The sequence below is a fragment of the Nerophis ophidion genome, unplaced genomic scaffold (assembly GCF_033978795.1).
Source record: "Nerophis ophidion isolate RoL-2023_Sa unplaced genomic scaffold, RoL_Noph_v1.0 HiC_scaffold_38, whole genome shotgun sequence".
NCBI lineage: Eukaryota > Metazoa > Chordata > Actinopteri > Syngnathiformes > Syngnathidae > Nerophis > Nerophis ophidion.
In genome coordinates this window covers 668,282-685,000 of record NW_026906960.1, presented here as the reverse complement: position 1 = coordinate 685,000, position 16,719 = coordinate 668,282, and the positions used below count along the sequence as shown (strand labels likewise).

At 38.3% G+C, this 16,719-nt stretch overlaps 2 protein-coding genes and 1 non-coding gene across 5 annotated transcripts in view; 1 reads left to right on the top strand and 2 right to left on the bottom strand.

The window, feature by feature from the left end:
- LOC133546699 (gastrula zinc finger protein XlCGF57.1-like) overlaps positions 1-16,719 on the top strand; it is a 299,733-nt gene that overhangs the window by 235,326 nt on the left and 47,688 nt on the right. The window lies entirely within an intron of this gene.
- Positions 1,484-16,719, bottom strand: part of LOC133546709 (oocyte zinc finger protein XlCOF8.4-like) — a 233,491-nt gene continuing 218,255 nt past the window's right edge. Inside the window, exons 1-2 of one of the 3 annotated variants that reach the window (XR_009805257.1) lie at positions 8,631-9,119; positions 3,068-3,207 (exon numbers count right to left, since the gene is read on the bottom strand). Coding sequence is in view for 1 of the 3 variants with exons in the window: in XM_061892511.1 (XP_061748495.1) it covers positions 2,141-3,207 (1,067 nt within the window). In the remaining 2 variants the exon portion in view is untranslated. Of the gene's footprint in view, positions 3,208-8,630; positions 9,120-16,719 lie in introns of those variants that run through there. The other 2 variants (XM_061892511.1, XR_009805258.1) reach the window with 2 other exon arrangements.
- trnak-uuu (transfer RNA lysine (anticodon UUU)) lies at positions 12,813-12,885 on the bottom strand. The gene has a single exon. It is a non-coding gene; the product is annotated as a tRNA-Lys (tRNA).

Sequence of the window (16,719 nt, the reverse complement as noted above, 5' to 3'; positions counted from 1 at the left end):
TATATTGACATTGTTTGATCGCCCAGCCCTATCGGCTTTTTTCCATTTTTTTGTATTTTTCTATCTATGTGTGATGCTATTAAATTGATATATCGGTGTCAGCCAGCGACCCTTGGTCCGCTTCCGATGGTGCGGAGGCTTGGAGGCGTGTGTGGACTAATGGAGGGGGTGTTTCCACCAGGCGTGTATGGAGGCCTATTTCATTCAGGGGAGGAGCCAGAAATGATGACGTGAGAAGCCCCGTGACCGCTTCGGGAAGCAGTACAGATTTGCCAGGAAATTCGACAAGTTATAAACCGCCCAAGCTCCATCGAAAATGTTGTCTTTTGAGTCTTGTGGTCAGTTGGGAATATGGAGAGAGAATAAAAACAGTTATTTAAATGCCACTAGAATCAGGGGGGTCCTTTTTTTTTTCTTTTTTTCTTCTTTGTCATGAAAAAGGGAGGTTTTTGTGGTTAGTGCACTAATTGTAAGTGTATATTGTGTTTTTTTTGTTGATTTAAGAATTGTTTTTTTAATAAAAAATTCTTCTGCGGGCCGGTACCAATCGGTGGTTGGGGACCACTGCTGTACATCATTGTCCAAGTGACATTATATTGTCATCTTCCTCTTTATGCCATTTCCTCAAAGTGACAGAAAAACATGATACAACCTGCCTATCATGTGATTCTACCATGTTGGCAAAATACAAACACACAATATATTGACATATATAACACATAAAACATGGAATTAGAAGTGAACAGTACCCATCCCTACCAGCAAGTGTTGTTGTACTGGAAACTAATTTACAAACACAACTTCATCACACACAATACTCCAATTGTTCTTATATTAAAATGAGAAACAAATCCATCTTTGTACAGCAATGGTTTGAAAAAGGCATTTGGTCACTGATGCACTTATTGAATGATAAAAGTATTTTGTTATTTGTAGATTTCATTAAGTACAACCTACAAACAGACAAAATATTTTAAACAATTATAAAGGCTTTTGTTCAAAATATTGTAATTCCAGTAAATATATATATATATATATATATTTTTTTTTTTATTTATTATTATTTTTTTTTAATTCTTTACCATTTCTTCTTTATTGTATTTTCTCCGGAACAAAAAAATAAAACTCATAATTTGAAAGTTTCCATTCTTCCAAACGCCAAGGAGTTAATTCAAGGAAAACATTTTAAATAATTTTTAAGATGTTTTTCAATTGAAGACAACACTTGTTCGTTCTGTGATAGGGAAACAAATTAAACTTTTTTTTTTTCATGAATGTATGCAAAATAAAGCTCTGTGAGATGATGTACAATATTGGCTTTTGCCTGACATTCCAAAATTTGATTGATATTGTTTTGGGGATGTTAAAAAAGAAAGAAAGAAAAAAAAAGGTAAAGTATGTTTAAAACACAATAGTGGGGATTTTTTTTTAACCCACAAATGTATGTTAGTAAAAACAAAACATCCTTCCACAGACAACTCAGCCATTTTCTCTCACTTTTTATTGCATAAACGTACAAGTACATACATATTAAGTTAAAGTATAAAACAATCACAACACAATCATCATATTACAAAAGAGAGTAGTAAAGATGATTAATAAAATGGATTACAGAGACCCAACAAATGATTCATAAAGTCACACATTTTAAAATTGTATAAAAGACAACTGTTCAAATGATGTATAAAGTAAATAATAATATGCTTCCTGAAGTGGTCCAGAAGATGTTTCAGATGTGAACCAGTACATATGTATATCATATAAAGGTGATAATCTATGGGATGATTAATAATTACAAATACAAATATGTCACACTTCAATATTTCAAACTATCCAATCTATAAATGTAGAAGCATATTAAAAAGATTGTTGGACAAACAACAATGTCACACATGTTATATGTGCTGATGTTGTTAGAAAGTCAAAATGAAAGTCTGGACAGTTTATTTCAAATCCTGCAGTTTCATTTGCTGCTGCTGTTCTCACCAGCACACTTGTGTTTCTTACACTGGTACTTAGAAGACAATCTTTCACCACACACACTGCAACTCAACACTTTCTCTCCTGGGTGTCTTCTCGTGTGTACTACAAGCTTTGAACGTTCACCAAAGCTTCTGTTGCAGATTCAACAGGAATGTGATTATTCACCAGTGTGTGTTCTCATGTGTCTTTTCACATCCTGACTTTGTGTAAAACCTTTACCACAGATTGAACAAGAAAAAGGTTTTTCACCAGTGTGTGTTCTCATGTGTCCTTTCACATCTGTACTGCTTGTACAACCTTTACCACAGGTCGAACAGGAAAAAGGTTTTTCTCCAGTGTGTGTTCTCTTGTGTCTTTTCAAATTATTACTTTGTGTAAAATCTTTACCACAGATTGAACAGGAAAAAGGTTTTTCACCGGTGTGTGTTCTCATGTGTACTTTCAAATGTTCACTGAGAACAAAACCTTTACCACATTCTGAGCAAGAAAAAGGTTTTTCTCCAGTGTGTGTTCTCATGTGTTCTTTCACATTTTGACGTTGTGTAAAACCTTTACTACAGAGTGAACAAGAAAAAGGTTTTTCTCCAGTGTGTGATCTTATGTGTCTTTTCAGACTACGACGGTATTTAAAAGTTTTGTGAGAGTGAGAAGATGTGAAGTGAGTGTTGTCAGTGTGACATGTCTTATCATCTTTAGAGTCTTCATCATCAGTGTCAGGAGAGTGTGACGTTGTGTCCTCACTATCTGATAGTGGAGCTAAGAGCTTGTCTGCTTGTGATCCTCCACAGTGGTCTCCATCAGCTTCTGTTGTCATGTGTTGTGTTGAGCTGCTGCTTGGAGGCTCCCCCCCTCCCCTCTCCTCACTTTCACCTTTCACCTCATCATCTTCACTCTTCACAGGGACACCAGTCACTGGGAACTCCTCCAACCATTTAGGCTGACTGATGCCCTCTTCCTCCTCTTCCTCTTTAATGTGCGGCGCCTCTTGGTCCTCCTCTTCCTCTTTGAAGTAAGGGGTCAGTGGGTACTCCTCTTCCTGTTTAATGTGAGGGGTCAGTGGGTCCTCCTCTTTATTTTTGATGTGTAAGTTCAGAGGGTCCTCCGCTTGCCCTTTAATGTGAAGGGTCAGTTTAACACTATGGGTCTGTGGCGTCTCAACTTCCTCTTTAATGTGGGGGGAATGTGGTTCCTCTTCCTGCTCACGAAAAATATGTTCTTCGACATCTACGGGACGGGAGAAAACAAACATTCTTTAGAAAAGTCCAGCTTTGCTCAGTCACATGAGACATTGTCCTGCACCAACATATGATCTCACAATCTCATCAGTTTCCCCTCACAGCAGTCAGGGTACTTCCAGCTGACACATAAAGAAGACCTTCAGGGGAATGCCTTTCCAGGCCAACGTCCAATCCTCCTTATTCATATAAAAACATCTTAAAAGTCATTCCTGCAATCCTTAATGGTAGACGCCATACGTAAAAGTTTGCTGTTCTCTCTCTAAATAAGTCATACACACACAGGAAATAATGTACCACATGCCAGCCTCCACGCAGTAGTACTAGTGATGAGCTCCCCCTGCTGGTGGACAATAATTACTGTCATTTTCACATTCATCTTTAGAGACATGTCTGCTCTAAAAATAGCATGAGCATAGTCAACATCCATCCATCCATCCATTTTCTACCGCTTGTACTGTTCGAGGTCATGCATGTTGGCCAAAAAATATGACATCTGTTTTGCTTTCATTTAGATAGTGTCACCACAGTTAAACTGGGAAGAAGTAATCAGATTACTGACTACTCCTTCAAAAGATAACTTGTTTACCTTATTAATAATAGTAATATTGAATTAATTTAAAGTGTTTCTAGACACTCAAATTGCGTTACAGTGAGAACTGAGAAGACATCATTCATGCAGTCCACCCACTCAATGTGGTAAGCTACATTTAATTATTATAATAATATTAAGTAGATGAAGAAATTCCTGAAAGAATTGTGTTTGAATGCTCCAATGCTGAAGCTCAACTGAAAAGTTGACAGAATGTAGTATGAATGTAAGAATAGTTTAAATGTTGAAGAGTTTGAATCTCGGGAAAACTGGGATTTTTTTAAGTTCTCAAACCAACATGCTTTTTTTGTCCTGACTCAGAGGAATGTTTTGACAGTGGAACGGTTGAAATGGGTTGAACAATGTGAAAAGAGTCATTGCACTAAACAAGGTTGGAAATAAGGTTAGAAAAAAATGGGAATTCCTGGAAATTTGTCGAATGTGGAAAACTGGTTGTTTGAATTTCCAGGATGAATTGAATGTGTTGAAGGTAGAATGGTTTGAAACGTGGGAATTGTGGAAATTTGAAAAATGGATAGTTATTTTTAAATGGGGAAAAATGTCCCTAAAAACTGGGAATTCCAGACAATTTCTTTTAATAAGTGTTGAAAGGGAGCACACAATTCCTGAACACACTGAATATTTTGAAGTTGGAACGGTTTGAATCAGATGAAAAATGTGGGAGTTGTGGAACTTTCATTGTATTCCTTTCAATAGGAATTTCATATAAATTTTGGAGAATTTCGGGGAAAGCAGGAATTTTTTCAAAAATGCTAAAAAATGTGAATGTTCTGAATGAGTTGAAATGGTTGGTGTTAGAATTTTTCAGATCGGTTGAGAAATGTTGAAGTCGTAACATTTTTGATTGAGAAATGGTTTTATGGAATTCCTTGAATTTCGGGAAAACCGGGATTTTTCCAATTTAAAAAACACATTTGTTTTCTGTCCTGATTAAGAGAAATGATTTGGCGGTGGAACGGTTGAAGTGGGTTGAAAAATTTTATATTTTCAATTTCCAGAATTAGTGGAATATGTTGCAGGTGGAATTGTTTGAATTGGTTGAAAAATGTGGAAATGGTGGCACTTTGAAAAATGGCTAATTCATTTTGAATGGGGAAAAATGTCACGCAAAACGTGGAATTCTGGCAATTTTGGGAATTTGTCAAGGAAACCCTGTGATTACCGAATAGGCTGAACAGTTTGAAGTTGGAACGGTGTGAATCGGATGAAAAATGTTTAGTTGGGGAACTTTGAAAAATGTACCATTATTTTCAATGACAATTTCATGAAAATTTTGGAAATTTGGGAAAAGCAGAATTCTTTTAGAAAATGCTAAAATATGTGAATGTTCTGAATGAGTTGGAATTTTTCAAATCGGTCAGTAGTAACTTTTTTTTGTTGAGAAATAGTATGATAGGATTCCTGGAATTTTGGGAAAACCAGGAATTTTTCCAGAGAAAAAAACAACTTTGTTTTTTGTCCTCTTTAAGAGGAATGATTTGCTGGTGGAACGGTTGAAGTGGGTCGAAAAATGTGGTCGACACAAAAAAGGGTGAAGAAAGGGATTGAAAAAAATGGGAATTTTGGGTATTCTTCAAAATTTTTTGAACTTGGAAAAATGATAGTTTGAATTTCCAGGTTTAGTGAAACATGTAGAAGATGGAATGATTTGAATCACTTGAAAAAAGTGGAAATGGTGGAAGTTTGAAAAACAGCCAAATTATTTTGAATGGAAAAAATTACTAAGCACTTACTTATTCATGTTTCAAGCTATGTTTAGCCTTGTTCTACAGTCCTTCAGTGATAATAATACCTGTAGGAAATGTAATGTATTTGCTGCAATGGAGGATGGTTGAAGGTGTGATGGAAGAAGACACAGTTTGCTGTCGTGACAACTAATTCCTCTGCTCGGCCAACTGAACATCAAAAATACAAATCAGCGGTTAAAAATCTGGACGTTTGGGGTCTTTGTGAGTGGAAAAAATGTAATTTCACAATTTCGCGACACAAGAAGACCTGGCAATAATGTCCCATACTAAATCAGAGTTTGAAGATTTGATGGGCATGAAGGCCTAGTAGTACAAAGTTTAGTTTCTACACAGTTTGGTGAATATATGTATGTAAGTAAAAATGCCTGCGATGAGGTGGCGACTTGTCCAGGGTGTACACCACCTCTGTTGTGATCCGATTCCTGGATCACATCTTTTGTCTATATTTGAGTCTTTTGTGTTTCTTGTTTATGGTTTGATTCTTCCGATTCTTAGTTCGTGCACTTCCTAGTTTGTATTGGTCACCATAGCGACTTCATTTGTTCCAACTGCACTGGCGCCCGGCGCACACCTGTCTTTGATGACCATTTCTGTATTTATACCTGCCTTTGTTGGGTCTGAGTTCTTCACTTGCTTTATGCAACACTCACGTTTGGTTAAGTTTGTCCTGTTCTGGCTTGCTACGTTCCTCCTTAGCTTCTGTGCGCTCGACACGCGCTTCTGTGGACTTTTTACTCAGTGTTAGCGTTTAGCCTAGCTCCCGGTGAGTTGCACGCGCTTTCTTTTGCCTTTGTATCAGTGTTCTTTTATTAATTTATATATTAAATCCAGCTCCTACCTGCTAACTTGCTTGTCTGGTCCCGTGCATCTTGAGTTGACATCCCCACGCATCACAATGTGTTCCGAACGTGACAACCTCCTGCCTGATTGCAGCTGAGATAAGCTCCAGCGACCCCCGGATGGAAAATAGATGGATGGATGGAAGAACAATTCATCTGTTGACTGTTGTCCTATGTCACTTTTGTTAAACTAAAATATTACTTGTTAAACCTTTGTACAAATTTAAAACGATCGAAATGCTAATTTTTGTTAGCCTATCAATGTGGTCGTCCATTGTAGGTTAGCATTAAGCTAGTGGCGCAAAAGCCAACTTTTTCCTTTATGGTTGTATTGTCTTTTGTTTTTTTTAGGTTTATACCAAACCGTATTGTTGATTGAACAAGATTGTTACATGTATGTGCAAGTCTTTTGCAGGCTCCTCAAACACACGGCGGAGAGAGCGTGGCGTCACTCCGGTGGGTGTACGGATGTGTCCAAGGTACGTAGACACAGAAAACTCCCCCACAATGGTAATAAACCTCCTCGTCCTCTACACGTCACAACGACTATTACTGTGAAACATGCAACCGTTCCGTCCTTGAGGCGCCCATTTGAAATAGCGACTAAACTACGAAGTTAAAGTTGGAAAATCCATAATCCACAACACATCTCATCTGCTTGTGTTGTTGTGAACGACATCATCCATGTAGGATTAATGTACAAACAGCACAGCAGTCGCAACTTGAGTCTCTCCCTCCTTTTTTTTTTTAACCAGCCTCAAATGGCCTCCACACTTCGAGCTGAGAACAGCAGCACACTTCCCCCTTCACAATAATAGGTCTGACTGCGCTAACAAAGGTTTCAAAAGAGCACCTCACACAAGCATGATGAACTTATCCATGCATTGACCCAAAGTACGGGTCAAATTTGTCCAACGATGTATTTCACCAATAAATGTGAGAGATTCTGCATTTAATTAATAAACATTGTATACATTTTTATTTGACAAAAAAAGCACACACTTAAATGGTAGTAAAAAAAAAAGTGTAAAAGGTAAAAAATGGAACTAAAAACAATTAAAACATAAAACAAAATTTTACTGTCTTTTTTTATTGCCATTGTTACTTAAATTTATGTGAACTATTTTTTTTACTTGTGGTTGATTAGTTACTAACTCATATCCGTTTTTTAAACTATATTTAACGTTGAGTTTTGGTAATGAAAACAAATACTGGTGTTTTCAAATGAATGAATAATTGTGTAATTGTGATTACAATATCAATCAAAATAATGGCGATTATTATTTTTCCCACAATGGTCCAGCCCTAACTGTACCCTTTTTAAACAAAGGGTGCACAATACAATCTATTCTCCATATTTCATTAACTCAAATTTATCTTTCATGCATCTCAAGAATATAAATATCATTCCATGATGTGTCTTTTTCCATCCATCATCCATTTTCTACCTCTTGCCCCTTTTGGGATCACGGGGGGCGGAAGGTGGGCTACACCCTGGAAAATTCCATAAAAACTTTAAACAATGTTTTAAATGTTATCCTAATTAAAAAATATACCCTCCAGTTTGTGGCTATTATAATGAATATTTCTAGAGGATATGCATTTTTACAGCATGTTTTAAAGGGATAGCATTTAAGAAAAAGACTTCTGGATATATTATATTGATCAACTCATTCTTATTTAGGGGGCTTAGTGAGCGGAATAGAGGTGATCCCATTGACTCCATTGTTAGAATTAGGATAGTTAAGATTTTGCTAATGTTTGTTTCCAACTTAGAATGCATACAAAATAAAAACATATTATTGTCTTACATAAGGATTGTGAAAGACAGGCAAAATAAATAAAAAAAATCAGATCCCCATTGATAATTTTTCTACATCCTGTGAACGGGCTGATGCTGTGGTGAACGTGAGAAAATAAATACATGTCAGGAAAATGCAAATTTCAGCAAAAATGGCTGGAAAAAGTTTTAAAACCTGGTTAAAGATTGTTGGCGGTAAACCTAGAGAGGCATGTGCATGTTGTAAAACGATGTTAGAATTAGCTTTATTATTTAGGTTAAGGGGGCCCCGTCATGGAGGCCGCCCCCGGCCCAGCTCTGACTTGTTCCACCACTGTTCATCCTGATTATATTATAAAATGTAAATGTCATTTTCTTGTAATTATTCAAATATAGTGTTAGTAAATATCTGAGAGTAATAAGTAAACAAACCTGTTCTGTGTAACACAACTTGATGTTTCTTGAAAACAGCGTCCAGTAGTTGAGTTTTCCTCCTTTGTTCTAGAAAGTTCCGCCTGGTATTCTGCTGTCGTTCTTTCTAACACTACAAATATTTCTTCAACGGCAGCAGTTAGTCGCTGATCCACCAACGCTCTCAACATTTGTAATGTAGACATTTTCACACAATCACAACACTTTACTCTCACACTTGATCTCTACTTAGCGATGTGTTGATAACTTCTGTGTCTTCTGTTAGCAGCTAACAAGCTAAGCTAACTAGCGAGCTAAGCTAACTAACAAGCAAAGATAGCACGAGAAGCGGCACAGTGCTTCTAGCGCATCCAGACCACTTTATCCTTAAATAAAGAATCAAAGATGTATTTTATACGATGTAAATATTTCAAACTGGAGAACAAATAATAGGACTGACTTATTAGCGTCTTTCTCCTTCGATGTGCTCTTTCTGATGTCTTCCGTTTACCCCGGAAGCTGGGAATGACGTCACAGCCGAGCGGACGAAGAGGTAGCTCTATATAAGATATTGCCTGCTGTCACTGTTACCATGCTTTTCTTTTACGTAATATTTATTTGAATAACAACGTGATATAAAAGAGTGTTTTGTTTCTAAAAGTAAATTCAAAGTATATCAAACAAAGCTTTATTTTGGGGTTCAGTGGCGCCCCCCTGCGACATTCATTGCAATGACAAGAGTGAAAGTGCTAGAAATTGTAGCGATATTACTGCCTGATTTATTTAAATGTACCCTTCCGCGTGTTTTTATTGTTGTTCCCTTTTATATTGTGATAAAGTCCTTTATTTTCTAAACATGAAAATGTCATACATTCTGAATTCATTACACATCAACTAAAATATTGCAAGCCTTCACACTGGTGTAAATGTAACTTAGATATTGGGTTTCACTATGTAAAGTGCCTTGAGTCACTAGAGAAAAGCGCTATATAAATATAATTCACTTCACTTTTATTATCTCAATATTGCTGATTATGGCATACAGCTTAAGAAAACTCAAAAATCGTATCTCAAAAAATGTGAATATTTCCTCAGACCAAGTAAAAAAGCTGTATGCCATAATCAGCAATATTAAAATAAAAGGCTTGCAATATTTCAGTTGATGTGCAATGAATCCAGAATGTATAACATTTTCATGTTTTTAGTTGCATTACAGAAAATAAAGGACTTTATCACAATATTCTAATTCTCTGAGACAGTCCTGTATTTTTATATAAAAAAATATGAATAAAACATTCAGATGTCACAGAACGTGATGTCGCAGCAGCTCTGCCATTAAAACAAATCGTAAGTCCAGGAAGTGATGTAGTCTTTGCGCAGGCGTGGATTTACCGTGTCATGAATTAATTTTAATTTTTAAAAAGTGTGAAACATTAGTTCTAATACACAAAAGTCTATTTTTTACATTAAATCCAAATTCTCACTTTGTGTTCATGATTTCAATTTATTAATTCATTCTTGGAAGATTGTACAAAATAGAAAAAGCCCTTAAATGACTATATTTATTGGAATTATTTAAGTGGTTTTAAATAAGCAGGTGTAAGTTTATTTATTTATATATTTTTTTATTTTAATCTTTTTCAAATGGTCTCATATTTACTTTTATTTGAACGGGTTTTGTTTATTGGAGGATTGGATTTAATGTGATGTTTGAAAATATTGAAAAAACATTGACTCCAATTGTATTGAAAGTACCTTAAAGGCCTACTGAAATGAGATATTCTTATTCAAACAGGGATAGTAGGTCCATTCTATGTGTCATACTTGATCATTTCGCGATATTGCCATATTTTTGCTGAAAGGATTTAGTAGAGAACATCCACAATAAAGTTTGCAACTTTCGGTGCTAACAGAAAAGCCCTGACTCTACCGGAAGTCGCATACGATGACGTCACATGTTGATGGCTCCTCACATCCTCACATTGTTTTTAACGGGAGCCTCCAACAAAAAATGCTATTCGGACCGAGAAAAAGACAATTTCCCCATTAATTTGAGCGGGGATGAAAGATTTGTATTTGAGGATATTGATAGTGACGGACTAGAAAAAATAAAACAAGTTAAAAAAAAAAAAAAAAAAAAAAAAAGGCGATTGCATTGGGACGGATTCAGATGTTTTTAGACACATTTACTAGGATAATCCTAGGAAATCCCTTATCTTTCTATTGTGTTGCTAGTGTTTTAGTGAGTTTAATATTACCTGATAGTCAGAGGGGTGTGTCTCCACGGGTGTCTTGACACCAGTCTCTCAGGGGAGTCGACGGCAGCTTTATGGACGGCACAAGCTCAGCTGATCTCCAATAAGATGCGACTTTTTACCACAATTTTCTCACCGAAACCTGCTGGTTGACATTCGGTCGGGATCCATGTTCGCTTGAAAGCGCTCTGATCCATAGTAAAGTTTCACCTCCGGGAATTTTAAACAAGGAATCACCGTGTGTTTGTGTGGCTAAAGGCTAAAGCTTCCCAACTCCATCTTTCTACTTTGACTTCTCCAATATTAATTGAACAAATTGCAAAAGATTCAGCAACACAGATCTCCAAAATATTGTGTAATTATGCGATTAAAGCAGACAACTTCTAGCTGTGTGTGTGTGTGTGTGTGTGTGTGTGTGTGTGTGTGTGCAGCGCTCATATTTCTTAACAGCCCGTGACGTCACGCGTACACGTCATCATTACGCGAGGTTTTCATGAAAAAACTCCCGGGAAATGTCAAATTGCTCATTAGTAAACTAAAAAGGCGGTATTGGCATGTGTTGCAATGTTAATATTCCATCATTGATATATAAACTATCAGACTGTGTGGTGGCTAGTAGTGGCTTTCAGTAGGCCTTTAATGTGTCTATACATTGTTTATGTATGTTTAATTGTTCAATAAAAAATAACATACATACTCAGAAGCAAAACTTCAAAAAATAGTAACAAAAATGAGCAGAAGCATTTCAATCATAAGAAGAAGTGTCTATTTTTGAACTAACACAACTATGAAGCAAATGATACAATCCCTTGTATTGTCTCATCTTGACTCCTGCCCAGCAATCTGCTCTAATGCATCTAAACGAGATCTAAATCAAATCCAGCTTACCCAAAACAGAGCTGCCAGACTAGCTCTCCATTGCTCATTTAGGACCGGCATTGAGATCATGCATCATGAATTGTGTTGGATGACAGTTGCTGAAAGACTAGCCTGTAGTTTGATTCTATTTTTAAAAAACAACATTTATAAATAGCATAAACCTTAAGCTTGCTGCCAGGAATCTTAGCATCAGTTGTCACACAACTTTCCGTCATTTTTAATTTGGACAACCGTTGTTACGGCTATTCTGTTGTTCCAAAAAGTTACGAAAAAATAAAAATAAAGATTGCAGAGTTGCCTTGAGGAGGAGGTTTATGACGCACTAAATTCTTCAATAAGATACTTCCAGATTCAAAATGTTGATCATTTATTTTCTCAAACAAAACCATTTCTCCGTGGTTGACTTTCTATATAATGGAAATAACTTATTTAGTGTAAACAAACTATATCACTCCTCACTCCTTCAGCATGACGGACAGACCAAGGCAGCGCCCAGCTGTGCTGTCTTCTTAATTATAGGAGGAGGAAGTGGCTCACCAGGAGGAGTGTGAGCAGCTGAACACGATAATAATTCATCTAAACATCCAATAATCAACATCATCATTGGCATTGGATTCCATTGTCAAAACACTTAATAAATAAATATAAATAGGCTCCAAGAACTGTTATTTTGTTTAACGGTGTATCTTTCCTCATGCCAATGTTTGGTATTTAACTGACGCTTTCATCGGGCTGTTTCAAACACAAATTTGTCGTCTTGAGGGTTTGTCTTGGACTGTATAACTTGAAAGTGAGAGTAATAAAGCTGAGCTCAGTGTGATGTGAAGGTGCATCTAACACACCTACAGCAAAATATTAACTACAACTTTTTCCATACAGTTACACTGTCTAACAATTTGACTTTAAAGTATTGCGTTTAATCCTTCAGATGATCACATTAATGCTCTCCCAGCTGAACTAAAGTGGATGTGAGGGAGGTTTTTGGTTTCAGTTTTTAATACAGGTACAAGGACTGCTACCACGGGGCAAAGGGATGTATTTTAAGAAGTGTAAAGAGGTTAACATCAGCCACTTGAACAGGGACTTGAACCCTGGACCCTCAAATTAAAAGTCTGATGCTCTGCCGACTGAGCTACCCAGGACCTTGTCAATGCTGATTTTCCCAACATCTGAGATAACATCCATATTGGCAATCTCAGGTCAATCAATCAATCAATCAATGTTTACTTATATAACCCTAAATCACTAGTGTCTCAAAGGGCTGCACAAACCACCACGACATCCTCGGTAGGTCCACATAAGGGCAAGGAAAACTCACACCCAGTGGGACATCGGTGACAATAATGACCCAGTGGGACGTCGGTGACAATAATGACTATGAGAACCTTAGAGAGGAGGAAAGCAATGGATGTCGAGCGGGTCTAACATGATACTGTGAAAGTTCAATCCACAATGGATCCAACACAGTCGCGAGAGTCCAGTCCAAAGCGGATCCAACACAGCAGCGAGAGTCCCGTTCACAGCGGAGCCAGCAGGAAACCATCCCAAGCGGAGGCGGATCAGCAGCGCAGAGATATCCCCATCCGATACACAGGCAAGCAGTACATGGCCACCGGATCGGACCGGACCCCCTCCACAAGGGAGAGTGGGACATAGAAGAAAAAGAAAAGAAACGGCAGATCAACTGGTCTAAAAAGGGAGTCTATTTAAAGGCTAGAGTATACAAATGAGTTTTAAGGTGAGACTTAAATGCTTCTACTGAGGTGGCATCTCGAACTGTTACCGGGAGGGCATTCCAGAGTACTGGAGCCCGAACGGAAAACGCTCTATAGCCCGCAGACTTTTTTTGGGCTTTGGGAATCACTAACAAGCCGGAGTCCTTTGAACGCAGATTTCTTGCCGGGACACATGGTACAATACAATCGGCAAGATAGGATGGAGCTAGACCGTGTAGTATTTTATACGTAAGTAGTAAAACCTTAAAGTCACATCTTAAGTGCACAGGAAGCCAGTGCAGGTGAGCCAGTACAGGCGTAATGTGATCAAACTTTCTTGTTCTTGTCAAAAGTCTAGCAGCCGCATTTTGTACCAACTGTAATCTTTTAATGCTAGACATGGGGAGACCCGAAAATAATACGTTACAGTAGTCGAGGCGAGACGTAACAAACGCATGGATAATGATCTCAGCGTCTTTAGTGGACAGAATGGAGCGAATTTTAGCAATGTTACGGAGATGAAAGAAGGCCGTTTTAGTAACGCTTTTAATGTGTGCCTCAAAGGAGAGAGTTGGGTCGAAGATAATACCCAGATTCTTTACCGTGTCGCCTTGTTTAATTGTTTGGTTGTCAAATGTTAGAGTTGTATTATTAAATAGAGTTTGGTGTCTAGCAGGACCGATAATCAGCATTTCCGTTTTTTTGGCGTTGAGTTGCAAAAAGTTAGCGGACATCCAATGTTTAATTTCATTAAGACACGCCTCCAGCTGACTACAATCCGGTGTGTTGGTCAGCTTTAGGGGCATGTAGAGTTGGGTGTCATCAGCATAACAGTGACAGCTAACACCGTATTTGCGTATGATGTCACCTAGCGGCAGCATGTAGATGCTGAAGAGTGCAGGGCCAAGGACCGAACCCTGGGGAACTCCACACGTTACCTTAACGTAGTCCGAGGTCACATTGTTATGGGAGACACACTGCATCCTATCAGTAAGATAAGAGTTAAACCAAGACAGGGCTAAGTCCGACATACCAATTCGTGTTTTGATACGTTCTAATAAAATATTATGATCGACGGTATCGAAAGCAGCGCTAAGATCGAGGAGCAGCAACATAGATGACGCATCAGAATCCATCGTTGGCAATAGATCATTAGTCATTTTTGCGAGGGCTGTCTCCGTGGAGTGATTTGCCCTGAAACCGGATTGAAAGGTTTCACATAGATTGTTAGACGCTAAGTGTTAATTTAACTGCTCCGCAACAATTTTTTCAAGGATTTTTGAAATAAAGGGAAGGTGAGACACCGGTCGGTAGTTTACCATGAGGTCAGGATCGAGGTTAGGTCTTTTAAGAAGAGGATGAATAACCGCTTTTTTGAATGCTAGGGGAACAGTGCCCGAGGAGAGTGATAAGTTTATAATATTTAGCACTGATGGACCTAATAATACAAAGAGCTCCTTGATCAGTTTCCCATTAAGAGGGTCAAGTAAGCATGTTGTCTGTTTTATTCCATTTACACGTTGTAACAATTCCTCTAATGTTATTTCCTCAAAACGAGAGAACGAGAGAAACTATTTTGGAGGGCAGTATCCGCCGTATATACCATCCTGTCAGTGTTAATAGAACCCCGTTGTAGCTGGGACGCATTGTCTTTAATCTCCTTTCTAATGACTTCAATTTTCTTACTAAAGAATTGCATAAAGTCATCAGCTGAGTGGGTTGAGCTACTGGAGGGGGTCCCTTGTTGGGTTAGCGATGCTACCGTACTAAACAAAAATTTAGGATCGTTTTTATTACGGTGGATGAGATTTGAGTAATATTTAGCTTTAGCTAAGGTAAGCATGCGTTTATAAGTTATTAAACCATCACTCCATGCTTGATGGTGCACCTCAAGTTTAGTCGTGCGCCATTTGCGTTCCAGCTTTCTACATAATAATTTCTGAGCTCTAGTTTCTTCTGTAAACCACGGGGTGCGCTTTTTTGGAGCCTTTTTTAACTTTAGCGGTGCTATGTTATCAATGGTTTCGCGCAGGGTGTCGTTAAATTTGTTAGTGAGGTTATCAATAGAGCCCACATACTTTGGGAATGGTGCCATTACCGAGGGCAGTAGGTCAGCAAGAGTTGTCGTTGTGGCTGTATTAATGTTGCGGCTGCTATAGCAGTTATTATTATTATTAGTTTGACGAACATGTGTCTGAACCTCGAATTTTATAAGGTAATGATCGGACAATACTTTAGTATACGGGAGTATCGTAACTTTGGAGACGGTGATACCCCTGACAAGCACTAGGTCTATCGTATTACCGTTGCGATGCGTGGGTTCATTTATTATTTGTGTGAGACCACAGCTATCAATTACAGTCTGGAGCGCTACGCACGGTGGGTCGGATGGGTTATTCCCCAATTATGATTATATTATCGGCGTGAAGGTGAAGGTGAATCAGTCAGCATGTTCAGTGACAAGCTGGCAATTATCCATCCATCCATTTTCTACCGCTTATTCCCTTTTGGGGTCGCGGGGGGCGCTGGCGCCTATCTCAGCTACAATCGGGCGGAAGGCGGGGTACACCCTGGACAAGTCACCACCTCATCGCATGGCCAACACAGATAGACAGACAACATTCACAATCTAGGGCCAATTTAGTGTTGCCAATCAACCTATCCTCAGGTGCATGTCTTTGGAGGTGGGAGGAAGCCGGAGTATCCGGAGGGAACCCACGCATTCACGGGGAGAACATGCAAACTCCACACAGAAAGATCCCGAGCCTGGGATTGAACCCAGGACTGCAGGACCTTCGTATTGTGAGGCAGACGCACTAACCCCTCTTCCACCGTGTAGCCCTTGCCAGAAGCATTTTACTTCAATTTTTAGTGGAGGTTAGCTGCAACAGGTAGAGCTGGTGAAGGCCCAGGCTGCAACAAATAGAAGGTCACTAGATTTTAAAGTCCAACATAAGCAGTCAGTAAAACCCTGTTTTGGTAGTAAGCCTAATGTAAACTGTGTGTTCCTTTGGCCTAAGATGTTTACAATATACAACTTGTACTACAGTAAAATCAGGCTTCACATAGGGCTAGTGGTGCAATGGATAACGCGTCTGACTACGGATCAGAGGATTCGAGTTTACAGATGAGAAGATTCTAGTTTCAACTTCTGTCTATCTTGTTGTTATTTGTCAATTGAACTGAAACAAAATTCAGTACCATTTCTTAGGGACTGTTTTTTTGCTTTTAACATAAATATCTACTAACTGGAACATGCAT